Raw genomic sequence first — 25,464 nt, forward strand, 5'->3', positions numbered from 1 at the left:
GGAAAAAAAGTTAGACAAAAGAAAAATCCACCTCTGTTGAACGGATAAATATTTTGTAGATCTTTATAACAGTTCTCCTATAGTTGCCGTTTCCATTACATGTCGCATAGTTGTTGTTTTTGGCGACGTTGCTTTTGTGGAATAAACCTGTGTCAATGGAAGGAAACCTGTCTATGATAAAACTACACTTACCAGACGGCAACAAAATCGCAGTTTCAGATGATTGGCTGAAGCTGCCCACTCCCCCTCGAATATGGCTGCAGTGACTCTGAAGACGTTATGCGATCCTCAGCCTTCACTATTGGATGCGAAGTGTCTTCCTTTGATACTTTTAGGACGATAAACATCGATATCCATAGCTACATTTAATTTATGCGATGGCTTTTCATGCCAACAAGTGCTGCCGCATTGTACTGGGCAACCATTACGTTGTTAAGGCCCTGTCAACGCAGCACATTAAACTATTTGCGCCAAGCTCAACAGCCAAAATGCTGCGGTTCTATTCCAGTGACACGCAAGAGGAAAATGAACTTGAACTCGTAACTCTTGCACACTCAAGTGCAGCTGTCACCGTAACGACACAGGTAAGAAAGTACACCTATAACGGCTGCCCAGGCTAGTAAGAAAGGCTTGACCAACATTTGAAACTACTTAATGCATGTTCTTGCTAGCTGTCAAACTCACCAGTTGCGATTTTAGCATGTAAATATTGGTGGGGTAACAACAACGTGGGATGCATGCCAGCAATGCCACTACCCTAAACAATACATGAATTGTCACCATTATAGTGCAAACGGTGCCTACATAAAGCTGTCCCAACATCTTAGCACTGCTACATCTGGCTATCAGCCTTGTCTGGCAGCAAAACAGTTCATTCAGCTACATTTACTGACTTAAAAAAACATGGGTGACTTGCTTAAACATGTGGTTTCTAATGACATTTAAGATGTACAAACTATGGCATTAGGGGACGGCAAGCTGATGAGAGGCAATCCGTAATTTCGATTAAGGCATTAATTAGCGAGCTCGGACGGACGTAGTCATAACTTTGTTTACGCACAATAGACTGACTGGGAAGGTGATTTTCAACAGTCAAAGTCCAGCAATAAGAGCTAAGATGTTCATATTTCTGTAAACTCTACATAAATACGGGGTTCCACGCTAACATCGTCATATTCAACAGCGTTTAAGAATGATTATTTGTTTTACATATTAATCTTGGTTTGAGAAAGTAGATAACAGTTTATAAACTAAAATATACATGAGTTTAAACAAATACAACTTCAGTCATGTGCATTGACATAAACAATTAAACACTGTTGGAGTTTGTTGCAGAGATGCACTTGGAAAGTAAAGGAAGAATTACACAAGATGCGTTGAATAAATATATATTTTAGACATTTTATTTTTTTAAACAAAGAAATTTCATATGAAAACAAACAATTAAATCTTGACCTCCATCCCTATATTGTCACAAAAATCACAATAAAAATCCAGCTAGATCCCACAGCACACTCCTGCAGTGGAACCGGTACTGGCAGAAGCTACAGCACACTCCTGCAGTGGAACCGGTACTGGCAGAAGCCACAGCACACTCCTGCAGTGGAACCTTGGACGTACACTCCTGCGGGGAGCTTACAGGTGGATCACGCTCCCCGCAGTGAGTACAGCAGGTGGTGTCTTCTTTCATTTGGAAAAAAAAAACCACATCAAATTGATTTAATATGGTTCTGCAAAATGTAGAAGTACTACAGCAACAATAGTAGTTGATATAACAGAGAGGGAAAAACAAAGATTATGAAGTACCTGAGAGTGCTGCCATGGGTGGCGTGACAGAGGTGGCCGGTGGAGCTTTTCTCTTATCTGTGCTGCAGTTAAGAGAGGAAGTAGTGTTAGAGCATGTTAAATGAAAACCCTTTTCAATTTTTTTTACATCAATACCTCTGGAGGAAGCTGCAGAAGTTTAGGAGGAAGTGGACATGCCTTGAGGGCTTGTGCTGTGGACTGTAGATATGTAAAGAAAGAAGAAAAGTTTAAACATTGCAGTTTTATAAAACACAAGTCATTTTTGGGGAATTTAACATGTTTACATGTGGAGGTGGCTATATCCAAATTGCAGGGGGCAGGGACACCAGACGATGCTGTAATGGTGGTGTGACCAGGGGAGAAGGAGGAGGCAGTTGGTCCAGAGGAGGCCGTGTTGGTGGTGACAGACTGTGGGTGGTGTGTATCGTGGTGGTGGTGGACGAAACAGCTGACAATGGCTTGGAGGAGCTGGTGTTTGTAATGGTGAGGGGCCGATGATGGTGTGGCCGGGAGAATAGGCACGTGGCCTTCTGTAGCTGAGGGCTCCGGCGGCTCCTACATGTTACACACTGGGAGGCACTGGCAGTGGTGATGCAGCTGTCAGGAGTGGTCCAGCGGGAGGTCCAGCAGAGGCGATGGCGTCATCCATTCTGAGGGCTGCCCGATGCTCCTTCTCACCCCTCTCCTGCCACTGGCACGTGTATTCTTCCCCAGTGAGGCATGTGGCGACCACGGGGAGTCTTCTGTATCGGTCTAGCCGATACTTCAGGACAGTAAGGATGTGCCCCAGGTCCTTCGCTATCAGGGCTTTTCTGGGACTGGGACTGGAGCAGGGGCTGAGGGTCCTCCTGTGGTCGCTGGGGAGGAGGTGCTGATGGGACTCGGTAGGGTCAAAAGGGAAGAGGCCACACTTCTTAAACCCGCATGCCCTTGCAGCGCTGGTACGGGTAGCAGAATACTCGGACAAATTCGGATTTATTTAGGAGTGGTTAAAATAACTGAGGTCTCCGCCTTTCAAGGGCCAAAGTATGCCACGTCCAGCAGCTGCAGGACATGGGTGCAGTGTGGTGGAAGACAAAGAAGTATAACCCCTACCCTTAGTGCCGCCGTGAGCACCTCCGGGTCCATGTGGCTCGTGTCCATCGAAGAGGAGAAGGAGAGGGCGCTCCTTCACTGCATGCTGAATGAAGTGTTGAAACCACTTCCTGAACAGGTCCCTGTCAATGTAGCCACTGTTTGACCGTCCATACAAGGCTTGGGGGGGGCACCCCAGTGTGTAGTGTCCACCGGGAAAACACTTGGGGTAGATGATAAACGGGGGACGTCCTCCCCAGCTGCGTTGAAGCAGGCCAGCACTCTGATGTGCTCCTTGGTCCCAGAGCCAGCACTTTGTGCCTGCTCTGGTTGCTACGAAACCTAGACTCATCGCAGTTAAAGATTTGTCTGGGTTTCTCCATCAACCCACTCTCCTCCAAGTGCTTCTCATAACAAGTAAAGAAGGTGTCCATCGTCGGACGTGTGGCACACTCGGCACTCCCCCTGGCTAGGGTGTCCGGCCTCCTCATGCTCAGGTTCTGAACATTTTCCACCACCTCTTCCCCAGTGGCAGGATTGTTTCCCCTGGGTGCCGAAAGCTACAATAGAATGAAATATGAAATTGTCCATCAGGATGAAAATGTTTGTTTTGTCATCACCATACACATCCACATTTACATTACACACATCGAGAACATTCAGTCCAGCATTCTACATACATAAACGCATAGAACACCAACTACCTGCGTATTTTGTATTTCATCAGCCTCTGTCTGGTGAAGGGGAACCCATGGCTGGCGCAGCAGATGCAGTACTGCACCATAGAATTTTCATCCTCTGGTGCAAGCAATCTGGGTGGTCCACTGCGACAACCATTGGTCACCCGGCCGCTCAGCCAGTCCGCCAGGGTCTGATGAGGTACACCATGCACCTTGATAGAACAGAAAATTGTTACTAGCAGACAAAATTCACATGCACGTGGTAATCTCCTAAAAACAAAAGATGCCTAACCTTGGTAGCCTGGCAGATAGCCATCCCTGCCCCGCCGTCCTCCATGGCATGGAACGTGTCCACCTCGCTCCACTGCTTCGTCTTGACTTTCTCCATGCAGTGGTGGTAAACACGTCGGTAAATAACTTGGCCAACTACACACATTTTAGAAAGATAACTCAATCTGAACATGTGTAAACATTTACATTTCAGAGCTAAGGCATTGAAAGGGGATGAACATTTTCACATTAACAAAGTGTACCCACGTTTTTTTGTTTGATATCTGTATGAAAATTAGTGTACCAATTAGTTTAATATTGATGTACCATTTGACTAAATACTGCCTCTATGTAGCTGTTGTAAGATTAAACATAGCCTACAGTGATAGGTGTTAATGGTTAATGGTTACAAAAATGTTCTGCAGGTGTTACCCCATTTCATGGGTGCACAATTCAGAGTTAAGGCAGCATAGTGCATATAAGCATACAATTATGCAGTCTAATAGATCCACAGTGGGATTGAAACCGTTTTTCTGTTTGTTATTAAGTAAATCATTACATTTGAAATGAATTAACATTCCAACCTGGTTTAGCATAATCTACTCCAAATATGGCTTGATTCCACTATTTGTTTGCGTAACATTCCGGTTCTAACTCCTTTCCGAGGCAACCACGGACATGATGGTACTGGAGCATATGCAATCTTTTTTATTTTGGGGACAGACAATAATATACCGCAGTGCTAGTTGACTTATGGCTTTTCTCACCTCCATTAATTCCATCATCATGAAACAGTCTGTTATATTATTCTTGTTTTGATCGTATAGTATTTTTACTTTGTTGAAAACAAGCTAGCTAACAGGGTACATGGGTAACGGGACGAGATCTAGCATAGCTAACAAGTTAGCATGGAAACTTGGTTAAAACAACAAGATACACTTCACAACAAAATACACTTCACATTATGACAAACTAACGTAAACTCACCCCATTCCGTACAAATGTGCGTAACCGCGACATTCAAACGAGGCTACAAAGAAAACTAATGGGACTGTAGTTACTGTGTTGACTTCAAAATCTGGGGTGTGAACTACGTTTCTATTCAAGCGTTGATTGACATGGTAATGGCTCTAGTATTGGAGAAAAGTTGAAAGAACTGACCCTCTGTTACATCGTGATGTGTCATGCCTCAACGTACAGCACGCATAAAGCAACTATTTCTGTCTTACAATGTCTCTCCACCAGGTGTAGCACTTCTCTCATCCTTTAAAAACAAGAAATGGACAGTGATGAGGGTAAGGGGGATACCTTGTCATTTTTTGCGTCATCACTGCAAGCGATCACGACTCAAAAAAACTTTACTTCTGAAGATCACTTTAGCACCGACCTAAAAACCCGATTCAAATTCGACACAAACCTTCAAATAGGTATGTAATGACACATTATATAAACTCTTTATAGTGTTTTATTTACATTTTAGAGGTGATAAGTTGGGACAGATCGAGTGAAAAAAAGCAATTTAACAACACATCTCTCCTCGCTATCACGCATTAGTTTTGCTTCCCCACCCGCCATTTTTAAAAAGACCCGACGGAGCTCATTGCCTCATGCAGAAACGGGCAGTGTGGAGGTCATGTCATTAATTTTGTTGGAAAGGGGAGAAATTGTGCTTTACAATGGTATTGACATTACAGTTGATCTGGAAGTATTACATTTTTTGGCCGCTAAAATAAGGTCAATTGTACGGACCAAGGCGACGTACAAAAGTGAGTGAGTTTACATTACATGTTATTACATTGTACCTTAGTTATTACATATACTGTGACAATTTGGAACGCAATTATAGAGAAAGTGCCTTTTAACTGGGAAAGGAGTGGAGAAGGATACCCTACCTACTATTAATACCATCAGCATGAAACAGTCTGAGGGTGCGCAAGAATAATACAGCAGCTGGGATGCATTACCGTCAACCAACCACACGATGTCCGTCAAATAACAATGAATGAAACCCATCAATAGGAATAATTGAAACTGATAAGCATGAATTCAATGCTTATGAAACAAATGTTGGCGAACTTCACAAATAATACAAGATATATTTCTTACTCTGTTACGTTTGAATCACTTTCAATTAGGGACTTTTAGCTTGAAGGCAAGCCGCAAACGCCACTATTGTGGCTAATTGCTAGTGTCACATATGCCACTCTGTCACTGCCCCAAGTAATTCTGTGACTCACCGCCTCGATTCAGTCTTATGTAGAAACATTTGAAACAGTTTTTTTTTTTTACATTGGATAAAAGTAGAGACTCTGAGATATAAACTGGTATATCATAAACTGCAGTTGAGGAACAAAGGGAAAGTAATTCTGCTTTGAAAGTTGATCCACTTGTAACCCCACTTTTGAGAAAATGGCCCTTGAATGTTTTGCTACACCTACTGACGCTCTTTGTCTATACCCATTCAGCATCGTTCACACCCTCTTAAGCCTTAGCCCCACCCATCTCTTTAAGGATTCACATGTGAGGCTGTGTAGTAAACAACCATAGATTTCAAGACTAAAAGTGGTAAAAGTAGTAGCCTACAATAAGGAAAAATTCCAGGTAAAAATACACTATCTAGCCCTTGGTCTATAGTCTAATCTGACTTTTGTGCAGGTCATGTTGTTCTTCACATTACCGTCTTTGATAAAGACACACTATATCAAGTAAAAACAAAAAAGTGTCAATGCCAGTAGAGCAAGAACAAAATAATTTAGTGTGCACAAGAAGAATATCAGTGATACTGGTGATAGACAAGGTAGTTTATATGCATACAATATGGGGTAAAGTGGCTGAGCAGCAGGATTAAAAATAGTAGCAACAATGTGTGTGTGTGTGTGTGTTAGAGTCATGTGAATGTGCATAGAGGCACTGCACATAATCCGGATGACTGGGAACTTGCCCCAAGTGATCAACTGGTCCTTCCACACCAAGGATGAATAAGGGAATCTATATTCGGAAAGCCTGTTTTTGTCTTCCCCGTGACTTTGGTGTAGGCCATGTAATGTCCATGGGCTGTTCGTCGCAACACTACCTGATCTTCTCAAAAAGATACGTTTGTCAGGTTGTGTTCAGTCCAGGTGGTGCTTGTACAGGCAGACCATCTATGGGAGGAAGGAGCATCGACACTGTAAAACAGGAAAATAGACAAAAAATAAGATATTACAACCTTGCATAACATCAATTGACCTCCCAAGTGTAGATAATAAGAATAACCTCATACAAGGCTATGAAAATGATATTCATGTAACGGCAGTCTAAGTCGTCCTCATCGGACGAGGAGAGGCGAGAAGGATCGGAGGACCAATTTGCAGAGTGGTAAGTTTCCATGGTAATTTAATGAACACAAAAACAATACACGATACAAAACAATAAACGAACATACCGTAACAGTCCCGTGTGGCGAAACACTAACACAGGAACAAACCACACGTGAAACCCCGGCTGCCTAAGTATGATTCTCAATCAGGGACAACGATTGACAGCTGCCTCATCATACCAGGCCGAACACAAAATACCAACATAGAAAAACACACATAGACAACCCACCCCAACTCACGCCCTGACCATACTAAATAAATACAAAACAGGTCAGGAACGTGACAATTCAACTGAAGTGCTGGTACTGCTTGATCTGTGGCAGCAACCTGAAGTGCGGAATCAGGTGTTGTTGCCAGCCATAGCTTTCCACCAGCACTATACCATCCTCCTGTCCAACCAGCTGTGGGGAGGAAATGAATATTCATTACTAGAGGTCGACCGATTATGATTTTTCAACGCCGATACCGATTTATTGGAGGACCAAAAAAAGCCGATACCGATTGATCAGCCGATTTTAAAAATTAATAAATAAATGTATTTGTAATAATGACAACAATACTGAATGAACACTTATTTTAACCTAATATAATACATCAATTTAGCTTCAAATAAATAATGAAACATGTTCAATTTGGTTTAAATAATGCAAAAACAAAGTGTTGGAGAAGAAAGTAAAAGTGCCATATTTGCCATGTAAAAAAAGCTAACGTTTAAGTTTCTTGCTCAGAACATGAGAACATATGAAAGCTGGTGGTTCCTTTTAACATGAGTTAATTCCCAGTTAAGAAGTTGTAGTTGTTATTGGAATTATAGGACTATTTCTCTATACGATTTGTATTTCATATACCTTTGACTATTGGATGTTCTTATAGGCACTTTAGTATTGCCAGTGTAACAGTATAGCTTCCGTCCCTCTCCTCGCCCCTACCTGGGCTCGAACCAGGAACACATCGACAACAGCCACCCTCGAAGCAGCGTTACCCATGCAGAGCAAGGGGAACAACCACTCCAAGCCACAGAGTGAGTGACGTTTGAAACGCTATTAGCGCGCACCCCGCTAACTAGCTAGCCATTTCACATCGGTTACACCAGCCTAATCTCGGGAGTTGATAGGCTTGAAGCACAGCGAAGAGCTGCTGGCAAAACGCACGAAAGTGCTGTTTGAATGAATGCTTGCGAGCCTGCTGGTGCCTACATCCGCTCAGTCAAATCATGGACTTAATTATAACATAATAAAACACAGAAATACGAGCCTTAGGTCATTAATATGGTCGAATCCGGAAACTATCATCTCGAAAACAAGACGTTTATTCTTTCAGTGAAATACGGAACCGGTCCGTATTTTATCTAACGGGTGGCATCCATAAGTCTAAATATTCCTGTTACATTGCACAACCTTCAATGTTATGTGACACAATTTCACCTGGTTAATATTGCCTGCTAACCTGGATTTCTTTTAGCTAAATATGCAGGTTTAAAAAACATATACTTCTGTGTATTGATTTTAAGAAATGCTTTGATGTTTATGGTTAGGTACACATTGGAGCAACGACAGTTCTTTTTCGCGAATACGCACCGCATCGATTATATGCAACGCAGGACACGCTAGATAAACTAGTAATATCTTCAACCATGTGTAGTTAACTAGTGATTATGATTGATTGTTTTTTATAAGATAAGTTTAATGCTAGCTATCAACTTACCTTGGCTCCTTACTGCATTCGCGTAACAGGCAGTCTCCTCGTGGAGTGCAATGTATTCAGGTGGTTAGAGCGTTGGACTAGTTAACTGTAAGGTTGCAAGATTGAATCCCCGAGCTGACAAGGTAAAAATCTGTTGTTCTGCCCCTGAACAAGGCAGTTAACCCACCGTTCCTAGGCCGTCATTGAAAATAAGATGTAATGTAATCGCTGCCAATGGTGCTTCAACAAAGTACTGAGTAAAGAGTCTGAATACTTATTTACAGTTGAAGTCGGAAGTTTACATACACCTTAGCCAAATACATTTGAACTCAGTTTTGAACAATTCCTGACATTTAATGCTAGTAAAAATTACCTGTCAGTTAGGATCACCACTTTATTTTATGAATGTGAAATATCAGAATAATAGTGATTTTATTTCAGCATTTATTTATTTAATCACATTCCCAGTGGTCAGAAGTTTACATACACTCAATTAGTAATTGGTAGCATTGCGTTAAACAATTTCAACTTGAGTCAAGCGTTTCGGGTAGCCTTCCAAGATAAGTTGGAAGGCTACCTGACAGCTGGTGTAACTGAGTCAGGTTTGTAGGCTTCCTTGCTCGCACACGCTTTTTCAGTTCTGCCCACAAATGTTCTATAGGATTGAGGTCAGGGCTTTGTGATGACCACTCCAATACCTTGACTTTTTTGTCCTGAAGCCATTTTGCCACAACTTTGGAAATTGCTTGGGGTCATTGTCCATTTGGAAGACCCATTTGCGACCAATTTTTTACTTCCTGACTGATGTCTTGAGATGTTGCTTCAATATATCCACAAAATGTTCTTGCCTTATGATGCCATCTATTTTAAGTGCACCAGTCCCTCCTGCAGCAAAGCACCCCCACAACATGATGCTGCCACCCCCGTGCTTCACGGTTGGGATGGTGTTCTTCGGCTTGCAATCCTCCCCCTTTTTCCCCCAAACATAACAATGGTCATTATGGCCAAAGAGTTTTATTTTTGTTTTATCAGACCAGAGGACATTTCTCCAAAAAGTATGATCACTGTCCCCATGTGCAGTTGCAATCTGTAGTCTGGGTTTTTAATGGCGGTTTTGGAGCAGTGGCTTCTTCCTTGCTGAGCGGCCTTTCAGGTTGTCGATATAGGACTTTTACTGTGGATATAGATACTTTTGTACCTGTTTCCTCCAGCATCTTCACAAGGTCCTTTGCTGTTGTTCTGGGATCGATTTGCACTTTTCACACCAAAGTACGTTCATCTCTAGGAGACAGAACGCTTCTTCTTCCTGAGCGGTATGATGGCTGCGTGGTCCCGTGGTGTTTATACTTGCATACTATTGTTTGTACAGATGAACGTGGTACCTTCAAGTGTTTGTAGATTGCTCCCAAATGACGTCAATTAGCCTATCAGAAGCTTCTAAAGCCATGACATAATTTTCTGGAATTTTCCAAGCTGTTTAAAGGCACAGTCAACTTAGTGTATGTTAACTTCTGACCCACTGGAATTGTGATTAAGGGAAATAATCTCTGTAAACAATAGTTGGAAAAATTACTTGTGTCATGCACAAAGTAGATGTCCTAACTGACTTGCCAAAACTATAGTTTGTTAACAAGAAATTTGTGAAGTGGTTGTTAAAACCTCTACTTCATCACCCTCCCGGATCCGGGATCCTCCTCATCAAAAAAGCTGACTAGCATAGCCTAGCCTAACGGGACAGGGATATCATATAATATAATTTTCATGAAATCACAAGTCCAATACAGCAAATGAAAGATAAACATCTTGTGAATCCAGCCATTTCCGATTAAAAAAAAAAAATGTTTTACAGCGAAAACACAATATAGATTTATATTAGCTAACCACAATAGCCAAAAACACAACCGCATATTTTCACCATGTTTCCACCGCATAGGTAGCTTTCACAAAACCGACAAAATAGAGATAAAATTAATCACTAACCTTGAACAAGTTCATCAGATGACAGTCTTATAACATGTTATACAATACATTTATGTTTTGTTCGAAAATGTGCATATTTGAGGTATAAATCATAGTTTTACATTGCAGCCACCATCAAAAATAGCACCAAAGCAGCCAGAATAATTACAGAGAGCAACGTGAAATACATAAATACTCATCATAAAACATTTATGAAAAATACATGGTGTACAGCAAATGAAAGATAAACATCTTGTGAATCCAGCCAATATTTCCGATTAAAAAAATAAAAATAAATATGTTTTACAGCGAAAACACAATATAGATTTATATTAGCTTACCACAATAGCCAAACACACAAAGGCATTTATTCACCGCAAAGGTAGCTTTCGCATAAACCAGCAATAGATATAAAATGAATCACTAACCTTTGGACAACTTCATCAGATGACAGTCTTGTAACATCATGTTATACAATACATTTATGTTTTGTTCGAAAATGTGCATATTTAGAGCTGCAAATCGTGGTTATACATTGTGAATACGTAGCAACATTTCCCCAGAATGTCCGGAGATATTTTGGACACTCACCTAATCTGACCAAAGAACTCATCATAAACTTTACATAAAAATACTTGTTGTATGGCAAATGAAAGATACACTGGTTCTTAATGCAACCGCTGTGTTAGATTTGAAAAAAATAACTTTACCACAACATACAGCTTGGGTTATTGTGAGACAGCGCTCACCAACACGGCGGAGAATAGGCATCAACATATTACACACAAATACGAAATAACATCATAAATGTTTTCTTACTTTTGCTGAGCTTCCATCAGAATGTTGTACAAGGAGTCCTATTTCCAGAATAAATCGTTGTTTGGTTTTAGAATGTCCATTTCTTCTGTCGAATTAGCAACCTTGGCTAGCATTGTGGCGCGAACATTCTCATCCTCTCTTGGCGCAAAGAACGGAAAATTCCAAAAGTCCCATTAAACGTTGAATAAACTGATAAAACTCGGTTGAAAAAACCTACTTTATGATGTTTTTCTCATATGTATCAAATAAAATCAGAGCCGGAGATATTCGCCGTGTAAACCGAAACGCTTTTCAGAAGACAATGTCGAGCTCCCCCGCGCGCCGTCGAAGACAAAGAAAATACCGGACCTGTCACTCCCAAAGCTCTTATTCGGCCTCAGATCAAGCTAGACACCCCATTCCACCTTCCACTGCCTGTTGACATCTAGTGGAAGGCGTATGAAGTGCATACATATCGATAAATAAAAGCCAGGCCCTGAAACAGAGCCTCGTTTTCAGATTTTTCACTTCCTATATGGAAGTTTGCTGCCAAATGAGTTCTGTTTTACTCACAGATACAGTGGGGAGAACAAGTATTTGATACACTGCCGATTTTGCAGGTTTTCCTACTTACAAAGCATGTAGAGGTCTGTAATTTGTATCATAGGTACACTTCAACTGTGAGAGACGGAATCTAAAACAAAAATCCAGAAAATCACATTGTATGATTTTTAAGTAATTCATTTGCATTTTATTGCATGACATAAGTATTTGATACATCAGAGAAGCAGAACTTAATATTTGGTACAGAAACCTTTGTTTGCAATTACAGAGATCATACGTTTCCTGTAGTTCTTGACCAGGTTTGCACACACTGCAGCAGGGATTTTGGCCCACTCCTCCATACAGACCTTCTCCAGATCCTTCAGGTTTCGGGGCTGTCGCTGGGCAATACGGACTTTCAGCTCCCTCCAAAGATTTTCTATTGGGTTCAGGTCTGGAGACTGGCTAGGCCACTCCAGGACCTTGAGATGCTTCTTACGGAGCCACTCCTTAGTTGCCCTGGCTGTGTGTTTTGGGTTGTTGTCATGCTGGAAGACCCAGCCACGACCCATCTTCAATGCTCTTACTGAGGGAAGGAGGTTGTTGGCCAAGATCTCACGATACATGGCCCCATCCATCCTCCCCTCAATACGGTGCAGTCGTCCTGTCCCCTTTGCAGAAAAGCATCCCCAAAGAATTATGTTTCCACCTCCATGCTTCACGGTTGGGATGGTGTTCTTGGGGTTGTACTCATCCTTCTTCTTCCTCCAAACACGGTGAGTGGAGTTTAGACCAAAAAGCTCAATTTTTGTCTCATCAGACCACATGACCTTCTCCCATTCCTCCTCTTGATCATCCAGATGGTCATTGGCAAACTTCAGACGGGCCTAGACATGCGCTGGCTTGAGCAGGGGGACCTTGCGTGCACTGCAGGATTTTAATCCATGACGGCGTAGTGTGTTACTAATGGTTTTCTTTGAGACTGTGGTCCCAGCTCTCTTCAGGTCATTGACCAGGTCCTGCCGTGTAGTTCTGGGCTGATCCCTCACCTTCCTCATGATCATTGATGCCCCACGAGGTGAGATCTTGCATGGAGCCCCAGACCGAGGATGATTGACCGTCATCTTGAACTTCTTCCATTTTCTAATAATTGCGCCAACAGTTGTTGACTTCTCACCAAGCTGCTTGCCTATTGTCCTGTAGCCCATCCCAGCCTTGTGCAGGTCTACAATTTTATCCCTGATGTCCTTACACAGCTCTCTGGTCTTGGTCATTGCGGAGATGTTGGAGTCTGTTTGATTGAGTGTGTGGACAGGTGTCTTTTATACAGGTAACGAGTTCAAACAGGTGCAGTTAACACAGGTAATGAGTGGAGAACAGGAGGGCTTCTTAAAGAAAAACTAACAGGTCTGTGAGAGCCGGAATTCTTACTGGTTGGTAGGTGATCAAATACTTATGCCATGCAATAAAATGCAAATTAATTATTAGAAAATCATACAATGTAATTTTCTGGATTTTTGTTTTAGATTCCGTCTCTCACAGTTGAAGTGTACCTATGATAAAAATGACAGACCTCTACATGCTTTGTAAGTAGGAAAACCTGCAAAATCGGCAGTGTATCAAATACTTGTTCTCCCCACTGTATAATTCAAACAGTTTTGGAAACTTCAGAGTTTCCTATCCAAAGTGAAAACAGCGCCCCCCTATTGACAAGAAGTTAACAAGAAATTTGTGAAGTTGTTGAAACACTTGGAGTCATTTAAAACTAGTTCACGTGAACTTCCGACTTCAACTGTAACTGTGGTATTTAATGTGTATACAATTGCAAACATAATTCTCATTATCGGGTATTGTGTGGAGATTGAGGGGGGGGGGGGGAATGATGTAAATCATTTTAGAATAAGGCAGTAGCGTAACAAAGTGGACAAAGTCAAGGTGTCTGTATACTTTCCCGAATGCACTGTGTACGGGTAATAGTCTAGCTACGTTTTCATTGCAAGTTAAAGTGTACTCTTAGCTAACTAGCAAACATTAGCTTGCTGACTCTCCAGCTAAAGTTACGTGTATGATCTGTGTAGTAATATTGTTAGAATCAGAAAACATTTGCATTGCTAGTTATAGCTAGCTAACATTGAACCTTTTTGGTTAGCTTTAGCTACCTGCATATTCATACTACAGCTATGGCAATGTTTGTTTTGGCAATAGTATGATTTGGGATTATGTTGGTTCTTTGTTTAGCTAGCTAGAAACAAAAGACTCCACTTCGCCAGATGACTACATGACCCATCAAGTTGCTGGATGTGTGTCTGGGGGTGATTACGGCCATCTATTGTATTTCATGAACATGTGTACATGTCTAAACAATAGTGACCCATCCACTTAGCTAGATGTGGCTGGGGGGTGGTTATAGCATTTCCTTCACATGACCCATCAATTTAAACAAGTGTGTCGGGTAAGCGTAATCTAAAATATTTTTATCTTGACACTTTTTGTTTTCATATTGCTACTATGCAAGTAACAATTTCACTGTACCGTTTACACATTCTGTATTGTGTGCATGTGACAAACTTAGCTTTTATTTGATAAAGTGTGTGTTTACCAGAGATGGTAATGTGAAAAACAACATGGCATGTTCCAAAGTCAGATTAGGATATATGCCAAGGACTAGATAGTGTATTTTTACCTGGAGTGTTACCACTTTTAGTCTTAATCTTTGGTTGTTTACGAAACTACTCGGCCTCACGTGAATCCTTAAAGAGATGGTTGGGGCTAAGGTTAATGCTGAATGGGTTTTGACAAAGAGCTCTCCAGTAGGTGTACCAAACATTTTCAAGGGCCATTTTCTCAAAAGTGGGGTTGATCAACTTTCAAAGCAGAATTACTTACCCATTACTTACTTACTTCTCTAATTTTATCCAATGTAAAAAACACTTTCAAATTTTGCTACATAAGATCGAGGCAGTCGGTCACAAATAGTGAAGAGAACAGGTCCAACAATCGACCTCTGTGGTGCACTTCAAGAAATTCAGACTTAACCTCTGTCACTAATATAATAATGAAACCAAGAACAGGTGTCAAAACGCAGGCCTATCGTGGATAACTTATTCAACAAACTAGCATGATCAAAAGCTTTTGACAGGTCCTCAAACAAAGCAGCACATTTCATTTGAATGTTTAAAGCATTGACAAGATCATTAACTACTAATGTGGTTGCTGTAATAGTGCTATGCCAAGGCCTAAACCCTGATTTTGTTTACATTCAAAATACATTTCTCAGATAGAGACTCTTCGCTTGAGAAGGAAGACCTGAAATGGGGTGATAAGGATTAAAATCACTGCGGTCCCCGCTTCCAATGTGGCAGCACAAGCTAATTTCCATTTTTGAATATTTCCTGATAATAATGTTAAATAAAAGGATCCAATTGGTCGGCCCCTGTGGATTTCTTGTCTATTGCTAGCAATGCATTCAGGACTTATTTTTCTGTAAATAACTTTTTAAAGAAAAGCTTTGAATATAATTTCTGATTATTAAGCAAGTTTCCCCTATCAGCTACCAGCCCAATCATTGTGAATAGGATTAGTTATTAAAGTTATTTCAGAGAGAGTTGGCTGAAATAAAGTGGTGATTAAATGTATCAATTATGGATTTTTTTTCTTCATAATGAGGCCAGTGTCTGAGTTAATTTGTTGTGGCAGAGAGGAGGAAGTACAACCCTTCAGGGATTTGACAGTTTTTTTCCCCCCCAGAATTTAGTATGGTTCCCATTTACAATCTGAAAGAGCAGTTACATAATAATAACATTTACATAAGCTAAATCAGGTTCATGGATAGCTGAAATACAATTAAGGTTACTAAAATAATGTACAAAAAAAACAACAAAAAAAACATTTTGATATTAAAGGCTTAGATTTGTGTATTCTAACACAAGCAACTGGGCAATGGCTACTATTGCCTTGGGTGAAGACACCAGTAGAAACATATTTTGTTAATATAAGATCAGTCAGAGTTGACTTTGAAGGACCTCTAAGGTTGGAACTTGTAGGCTTAGTCACCAGCTGGGTTAGGTTTAGATCATTACACATGTGTTTTAGATTGTCTAAAGCCTGCATTTGCTAATCATGTTTTAGGTCACCCAGGACTAACTTCTGATTTAGTAAAACAACTCGTTTTTTAACTCAAGTGCACAAAGGTTAGCCAAGGTAGGACGGTAGACCCCTATAACAGTTATGGATACATGTTTCTCCAGACAATGGCTTAAAGATAATAGCTCAAATTTTTGGGTGAGGGAAATGGATTTCAGCTATGAGAGAGAAATTATTTTGTATAAAAATTGCCACTCCACCACCTCTACCCTGTATGTCAGCTCTGAACACATGATAACCCTCAATATTGACATCAGAGTCCAGAATGTCCCCTGAGATCCAAGTTTCAGTCAATACCAGAATGTCTGGATTTGTCTGCATAGCCCAGATCTTGATGTAATCCAGTTTAGGAAGTAAACTCCTAATGTTCAGATGCATCAACACAAGTCTTTACGAATTCTCATGGAACTCCAACTCAAACAAGCTATGTTCACTAAAAGGGCTTGACATTAGCTTTGTTAGCCACTTGTCTTTCGGACTGAGTGGGACAAGATCAAGTCTCTTGTCCCAAAAGAAACACAATTTTTACATCATTTTGTAAAGATGCCACTTTACAAAATAAAATGAATTATTATTTTTACCATAGAGAATGACAAAGATGTACACTATGTCTATTGTCTTCTTTGCATATTCAAGCCTGTCTCAAAATACAACTCTCCTTTTTAAGGCTCTCCTGGAGGATGGTTGGCCACCCTTGGTAGCCTATAAAATATTGCAATCAAAAAAATACAACCAAATACTTTTTGTCTTTATAAAATATTCCCTCCAGGGCTCGGAATTAAGGGTGTCCTGTCATCCCTGGGACGATTTTAAAAAAAATGTCTGGTTTAAAAAAGCAGTTCTGGGATGACCGATCCAAAATTCATACAACCATTGATGATAATAATAATAAAAAGCAATGAGGCTAATGCAACAAAATATCCGTTAGAAATGAAGAGAAGGGACATCTAAAGATGTATTAACTAGCATGGGTTACTAATATGACTACCATGACTAGAATTATGCCTTTGGCTGCTGGACAACAAAAAAATTATGTTGACGGTAACCAGTTTATAATAGCAATAAGGCCGCTTGGGGGTTTATGGTATAAAGCCAATATACCTCACCCCCTCGGGTCTCATTGTTTAACAATAATGCACAGTGCTTTACAATTGTACCCTATACAATTGTCTTGTCAGTGAAAGAACACTGGATGCAAAACCATTCCAGTATTTGTGTATCCATGTATTTGTCCATGTAGTTATTGTAATTGATCACACATTTGATGACACTTCACATTTTTGAAAAATATGTTTAGACTGGTATTCGGTATGAGTTGCATTAGTTTCCTTTGCAATTATGCAATCAAGGTTTTCATTTGACAGACTCATCTGGAGAACATAGACATTCAACCAGAGAGACTATGCCGAATCCCTGATTTTTGTATTATTGCTGCTTTGCTTCCACATGAAGAACATAGTGCCTTGACCATGTTGTTCCATACACACCTCTGCATTTTCACTTATTTTCTCCCCTATGAAAAATATACTACCATCAACTTGCCAGGTTGTCATTGTAAATAAGATGCTGCTCTTAATTGACCTGCCAGGTTTACTGAAGGTAAAAGAAACAGACCTGAGTAAAGGGACAAAGTTGCATGTTGGTTTCCTTACCCTGTACGCAGTCATTAGGCAACCATGTTTTGTTTACCTGCAACTCCAAATGCTGTCATTTTAGTATTTGTGGGCCAAAAATTCAAGTCAATATCCCTGATATTAGCAATTTTTTGCCCAAATCATCCTAAAGTTTCGAAAATTGGTTGTCTAATTCAATAAAGTGAGCCTACTTTAAGATGATTTGGACATGAAGCACAGAAAATGCAGGCTAAGTAAGCCTCCTTAAAGATGTTTGCTCACAGTTTCTTTTGTCTTTTATTGTTATTGCCCAGGAGGTGGCTGTCCCAGGGGGCCGGAGGCGAAGGTTAAACGAGGACGTTCTACCCTTCTCTGCCTTCCTGACAGGCGACTTTTGTCGAAGACGCAGCTACCTGCGCGTCTCCATGATGGGGGATTGCAACCTTCGTTGTAAGCATGACAAAGGTGGCTTTAAGACACCATAATAATTGGTTTTTGAACAATAGAGAAATTTACTAAAATTATTCAATTTCTCGCCAATAGTGGGTGATTCATCTCTGTCACATTAACTTGTCTTTTATTCATGAGAACTGTCCTGCATTTGTCATTCACCCCTTACCCCCTGAAAGAATCAGATAAACAAAATGCTAGCCTAATAGCTCCGTCTTGCTTTCCGATAGCCTAGGTCCGGGATAGGCAACTTTGATAGGGCTAGGTGACACAACATCTGATCTCATCATGAGGGGCGCAGTTGCTCTGCTGATGCACAAGTAGGGCTGTGGCGGTCACGATATTTCGTCAACCGGTGATTGTCAAGCAAATAACTGTCGGTTTCATGGTAATTGACTGTTAATTAACAAACACATTTTGCACTTTCACACACAGCCTACAAGCCACTGATGCTGACCTTTGGAACATCTCCATTTTAAAAAGTCTAGTAAATCAATGTAATATAGACTACACAATAAATCTATTATTTATTTTAGACAGGTCTAAAGAAGCATGATATGAAGAAAATGTCTTATTTCAGAGGAACAGAATAGCATACTCTGAGTTGTCCTTAAGTTAGGTCCTGATCTGGCTCTATGCCATATGGCTGTGGGCTACACTAGTTCATTTAGCAGGCAAGATTTGCTTAGAATTCCGTGGCAGTATTTTATATTATGAAAAATACAATTGATCAAAGCTGAAGAAAAAAATAAAGGATATTTTCTCCAAACGATTTGAGGGCACATGTTGCTATTCTGTGTTGAGCGGTTAACCAAAATATATATTCCGATATGCTTAATTTAATGTAACTTTAGTTGTTCTACAAACGTTGGGCTATATGTTTTGTTTTTTAATACATTGCGAGGCTGCATGATGCGACTTAAATGATGATTTGAAAAAAGTCACTTACTTGAAAGGCATGTGCCCTGCTTTGTTTTTGTGCGCAGGCTGTACACACACCATCAGTCACTCATTCAAAATTTGACAAGCACTTGATAATGACTAGAATTTCACGGCGGAATCCCCTTTGTGTGGACATAATGCACCCCCAAAAAAATCCATGCCTTTTTTGGCCAGTGGCCGTTGTGCATTTCTCCCTGAGTGCTGCGCTCCATCACGTGATCAGGCATTTCTCACAGGCTACAAGTGAAGACAGACCCATCGGGGACGCAACTGCGCGTGTCCTTATCCAATTCTGAGGTAGATATTGGAAGAACTGTCCACATTTGTCAGCCAACAAGATGAGCAGGCCTAACGAATAGCAAAAGCACTAGCCTATGTCAATCTACTATCTCCCATAGTACAAAGGTCGACCTATTCTGTGCGAGAAATAAATATTCCAAATAGTCTGGAACAGTTGTGGGATGCGATAGATCTCAAATTAATACAACCACTAGTACCAAAAAAAATGTATGCAATGTGGCTGACGGCTATTTCTACACATTATATGTGTAGCAATGCGCACATGGTAGTAGGCGATAAGCGCAAATGTTCTATTAGCGGAAAACACTATTATCAAAAGTGACCGCAAATGCAATTATGCATGTAATACTTTTATTATAAAGGTGCATTTTTATGGTGAAAATTGTCTTCCCCAAAATTGAAACTCGTGCTGCTTATATATGCCAGTTAGGCTCTACACCCCTTGTAAAGCAGATAACTTCTTAAATTAAGCACATTAATTTGGCCACTTTAGTGCCTATGGGCTAGGCTACATGAGGTGTGTGACCAATGATTTTTTCTTTAAAGGCATTGTTTCTTATGCTAGGCATCATTCACAAGTGATAATATATAATTCACAAGTGATAGGCTAATATTATCAACCATCAGACTATTCTTGATTTAATATTGTCTTTATGTATACTAAATAATGTGTGAAATTTGTTTTGATTTAGAATGGACCATTATCATGCACCTGTATCGAAACAGGGGCGCGGGAAAAAATACTTGTCGTCTATGTGAATCGAGGATGCTTTTCCCGGTGGTTTATTTTCATGCCAGCCAGGTAGTCTATACTCCTGTTTTAAATATAAGCAATGTGCTTAATATTAGGAAAGTTGAGAAATAAATATAGTAGGCCTATAAAAAGCTCATCCTCCTCTTTTCAGTAGAGGCCATCACTGTTATCTTGCACAATTGCATAGCCTGAAGTGATTGATTTTCGAACACATTTGCATCGACATCAGAGTGATTAGAGGGACAATAAAGTGCTGAGTACCAGGCAGTTAGCAAGTTTGGTAGGCTACTAATGACCATCAGCAGCATCAGCGCTTGGAGAAGCCTAATTATTTGACTAAACGATCACGTGGAATTTGACTGCCTTCATGACTCGTGACCGCCGGTGTGGTCGTAATACGGTCACCGCAACAGCCCTACGCACAATGAAATTTTGAAATTGCACCTTGTATATCCTCTCTAAGGGGTGTGGGACGCTACCGTCCCACCTGGCCAACATCCAGTGAAATTGCAGAGCGCCAAATTCAAAAACAGAAATACTCATTATAAACATACAAGTGTTATACTTATTTTTAAAGATGAACTTCTTGTTAATCCAACCACGGTGTCAGATTTCAACAGCGCCCAGCAGACAAATCATTACAAACAGCAAACCAGCAACAAAAGTCAGAAATAGCGCTAAAATTAATCACTTACCTTTGGTCATATGGTTACACTGACAAAACTCCCAGTTACCCAATAAATGTTGGTTTTGTTCGATCAAGTCCCTCTTTATATCCAAAAACCACCGTTTTGTTCAGTAATCTACTGTCTCAAACAACATCCGGGGAAATTGCAGAGCGTGAAACTCAACAAACAGAAATTCTCATAATAAACATACATATAAGATACAAATGTTATACACCAGCTTAAAGATAAACTTCTTGTTAATCCAAACGCTGTGTCAGATTTCAAAAAGGCTTCACGGCGAAAGCAAACCATGCGATTATCTGAGAACAGTGCCCAGCAGACAAATCATTACAAACAGTTAGCAGCCAAGAAGAGGAGTAACAAAAGTCAGAAATAGCGATAAAATGTATCACTTACCTTTGATGATCTTCATATGGTTGCACTCCCGAAGACTCCATGTTACACAATAAATGTTTGTTTTGTTCGATAATGTCCCTCTGTTTTGTTCAGTAATCCATTGGAACAAAGCGCAGTCACAACAGACAGACGAAAAATCAAAAAAGTACCATAAAAGTTCGTAGAAACATGTCAAACGATGTTTATAATCAATCTTCAGGTTGTTTTTGTCATAAATAATCGATCATATTTCAACCAGACAATAGCTTCGTCAATAGAAAAGGAGAAACGAGAAAGGCTTGCTCCCGGTCACAAGCTGGACTCATGTCTGGAGATTTCCACTGTCCTCTCATTGAAAGTGCTGTTTCTCCCTCATTTTTCAGAGTAAAAGCCTGAAACAATGGCCACTTGTTGGCGAAGCCATAGGGCTCGTGAACTAGGTCATAAGTCTTTGTATGGTGGATAGGCTTTCAATGGAAAACAGGCATTTCAAAATAATAGCACTTCCTGGATGGATTTTCCTCAGGTTTTTGCCTGCCGTATCAGTTCTGTTATACTCAGACATTATTGTAACAGTATTGGAAACTTTAGAGTGTTTTCTATCCAAATCTACCAATTATAGGCATATCCTAGCTTCTGGACCTGAGTAGCAGGCAGTTTTACTTTGGGCACGCTTTTCATCCAAAATCCCGAATGCTGCCCTCTACCCTAGTGAGGATATTCTAACTCGCAACAGTAAGTTGAATTGAGACCAAAAGCTCAAGAGAAGTTCCAAGTGTTTAATACCAAGGATGTTGTCAGCTGAGTGCGTACATTTAGAATGTTCACAACACATCTTATACTCTTCCCTCCTTTAGGTGTCACCTCCACAGCTATACATTTTATGACACCAATGAGTTTGCCATATCTTCCCTGTGGAATGTCCATGGTCCTTTCTTGTCGTGGGCCTGACCTTGCTGTCTGATCGTAGGCAATTTCCTCATCTGATTAGGTCAACCTTTCCAAATTAGCATGCACACAGTTTAATGGCCTAAACTCCATTAATACTCAGTAATCATTCACTAAACAGGATACAAACAAACTACAGTTTAACTTGAAACATGTTACATTTTAACAGAATCCATCAGTGGCAAAACCAACTAGGCTTGTAATTTAACTCTTTTATTCATATTTACAGATGGCATAGAAGTGTATTATTAAGGCACATGAAATTTCACATGTTCCAAAAGGTATTTCTGCAGCAAAATGCATTTAGATAAAAAAAACAAATGGCTCTCCTGTGAAGTACTGACGCATGACGTACGCCTAGTTTCCTGAAACGAGTCACAAATCAAATGTTATTTGTCACATTATTAGCAGATGTTAATGCGAGTGTAGCGAAATGCTTGTGCTTCTAGTTCTGACCATGCAGTAATATCTAACCTAAATTTGACTCGTTTCAGGAAACTAGGCGTACGTCGCGCGTAGCTTTTGATTTCCGATAGATGGGCCTATCGTACTGTTCTGACTCTGTCTGCTTGGTGGCTGACCTGCCTATACTGTGCCACTCCCCCTCCTAACCTCGCTATGAAAGATGTGAATGTTTGTGTCTTTGGAAGTACGACAACTAATCAGTGTCCTCCATTCCAAAACATTCTGTTTCTTAGAAGCAGATTTCTAATGGAATCGAATCTTGACACTCAGAAATGGGAAGCGACGTACAAGGAGTCAAGGACTCTCCACCACTACATCATCGTCGTTAACAGTTGGAAAAATGCTCGGGAAAAGCAAGCGACAGAAGCGAAGTCCTGTATGGCAATTCTTTGAGAAGGAAATGCTAACTTTGCGAGTTGGAATTGAGGTACAGTAATGGTAGTACAGGTGCAATGCTTAATGACGCGTGACGTAGTGACACGGTGCAACGCACTGTAAGACCCAAAACGTTGCTGGCAGCAGTGCAGCTGCTTTCCCATGGAATTGTAGGAATTCTTATCGTTTTAAAGAAAAACCACAAAAGTGCAGTTTAAATGTTAGAATGTTTTTCTCCATTTGTCACATCCCTAGATCTGAGATCTTGTATTAACTTCAGTTATCAATGATTCATAAGGCAACCCCTTGCTGGAGAGAGAGGCTTGTAAGTGCTTTCCAGAGACGAGGCTCACTACCGTCTCCTTTTCTACACATGCTTCAACTTAATGCAGCATGTGTGAGGGGGAATGGATTCACTACGCCAAGACTGTGTGTTGTATCTTGTGATGTGATATCCTACCGATCACTCCATTGAGATGTTCACATTGGGCAGAATCTTTAGAAACTCATCATCCAAGATTCCCATTCATGATAATACAGGATTTACACAATAATTCAAAGCATGCCTGTGTATCTCATTTTTAGTTGAGTTGTTAGAGGTGCTAGCTTGTAGATGCCAATATAACCACATAGGCATTGGATGTTTGTGGGGGTTTTAGTACAGTGCATCTGAAGTATGCAATGGGGGGGGAAAGGGGGAATTGTACAACCGAAGCTGAACCACCTCATGGCGGGAAAGCAAATTAAGCATGTTTAAACTGGATGTTCTGGCATATAAATAGAACAGGCATGGAAGCTCTAACCCTGGCAATTTGACTGGTACACTTGCAATGGCTGCCTGGTATTGTGATACAATTTCCATGGCAATTGTGAATGATCTATCAACTGATGCTAGATTGCTATGTTAAATGTTCATTCAGATGATGCTAACTCAAGCAATGGAATGTATTTTGTGTCATGTCAGTTGAGTCAACAAATCAAAGCACAGATAATACTTAATTTACTTCCTGGCATGGATTCACTCACAATGGTTGCCAGTCCACCCATTCTACCATCATTGACTTGAAAGGGGACGCCTGTTCTATTCATTCTATTTCTTAGTGTTCTGGTTGGGATGGCGTCACAGCTCACCAGTTTAGTTTATTAGGATACCCATTAGCTACTGCACATAAAGCAGCTACTCTTCCTGGGGTCAACATAAAACGTACAGAACAGTAATATACAAGAACAACATAAGATATTACATTAAATAAAGATTTCTACAAAGTTATTTTGGAAAGTCTTCAGACCCCTTCCCTTTTCCACATTTTGTTACGTTACAGCCTTATTTTAATATTGATCAAATTAACCGTCCTCATCAATCTACACACAATGGCCTATAATGAGAAAGTGAAAAACAGGTTAGATATTTTTGCACACATATATATATAAAAACTAAAATAAGTATTCAGACCTTTTGCTATGAGACTGGAAATTGAGTCTTTTCCATTTTTGCTTTTCCATTGATCATCCTTGATGTTTCTACAACTTGATTGGAGTCCACCTGTGGTAAATTCAATTGATTGGACATGCTTTGGAAAAGCACACACATGTCTATATAAGGTCCACAGTTGACAGTGCATGTCAGAGCAAAAAACAAGCCATGAGGTCAAAGGAATTGTCTGTAGAGCTCCGAGACAGGATTGTGTCGAGGCACAGATCTGTGGAAGGGTACAAAAAAAATGTATGCAGCATTGAAGGTCTCCAAGAACACAGTGGCCTCCATCATTCTTAAATGGAAGAAGTTTGGAACCACCAAGACTCTTCCTAGAGGTGACCGCCCGGTCAAACTGAGCAATCGGGGGAGAAGGGCCTTGGTCATGGAGGTGACCAAGAACTGGCTCTGTCTCGATCTTAACTTAAAGAACATATTCTGGGCGTTCTGCCAGATGTTCCTATGGAGGGGGCCCTCCACCTCTCTTGACCAGACACAGCCCGGAACCAAGGATTGTTTAAGACACCAAAGATAAGATGCACAAAGTAAATTTCATTCATTACAGCTTAGTGGGACTATCATTTGTTTTTCAACAAGACAAATCAAGTATAATTTTATTTGTCACATGCGCCGACTACAACAGTAGAGTAATTTAAATCAAGGATCAAGAATAAAGCAATTCTTAGTTACAATTATTGATATGTCAAGCCTTATCGTGAAATGCTTACATACAAGCCTTTAACAAACAATGCAGTTCAAGAAAT

At 40.4% G+C, this 25,464-nt stretch overlaps 1 protein-coding gene and 1 long non-coding RNA gene across 3 annotated transcripts in view; one reads left to right on the forward strand and one right to left on the reverse strand.

Annotated features, from left to right (window-relative positions):
- Window positions 1-230: 230 nt before the first annotated feature.
- LOC139530527 (uncharacterized) overlaps window positions 231-25,464 on the forward strand; it is a 33,392-nt gene continuing 8,158 nt past the window's right edge. The window contains exons 1-2 of one of the 2 annotated variants that reach the window (XM_071327019.1): window positions 231-584; window positions 18,243-18,393. In XM_071327019.1, the coding sequence (XP_071183120.1) occupies window positions 378-584; window positions 18,243-18,393 (358 nt within the window). In that variant the 5' untranslated portion in view covers window positions 231-377. The remainder of the gene's footprint in view (window positions 585-18,242; window positions 18,394-25,464) is intronic. The other variant, XM_071327020.1, reaches the window with a different exon arrangement.
- LOC139530528 (uncharacterized) overlaps window positions 1,398-25,464 on the reverse strand; it is a 56,870-nt gene continuing 32,803 nt past the window's right edge. Inside the window, exons 2-5 of the long non-coding RNA XR_011666064.1 lie at window positions 3,853-6,997; window positions 3,585-3,772; window positions 1,807-3,440; window positions 1,398-1,683 (exon numbers count right to left, since the gene is read on the reverse strand). This is a non-coding gene — a long non-coding RNA (uncharacterized lncRNA). The remainder of the gene's footprint in view (window positions 1,684-1,806; window positions 3,441-3,584; window positions 3,773-3,852; window positions 6,998-25,464) is intronic.

This window comes from Salvelinus alpinus, chromosome 9 (genome assembly GCF_045679555.1).
Source record: "Salvelinus alpinus chromosome 9, SLU_Salpinus.1, whole genome shotgun sequence".
NCBI classification, from domain to species: Eukaryota; Metazoa; Chordata; class Actinopteri; order Salmoniformes; family Salmonidae; genus Salvelinus; species Salvelinus alpinus.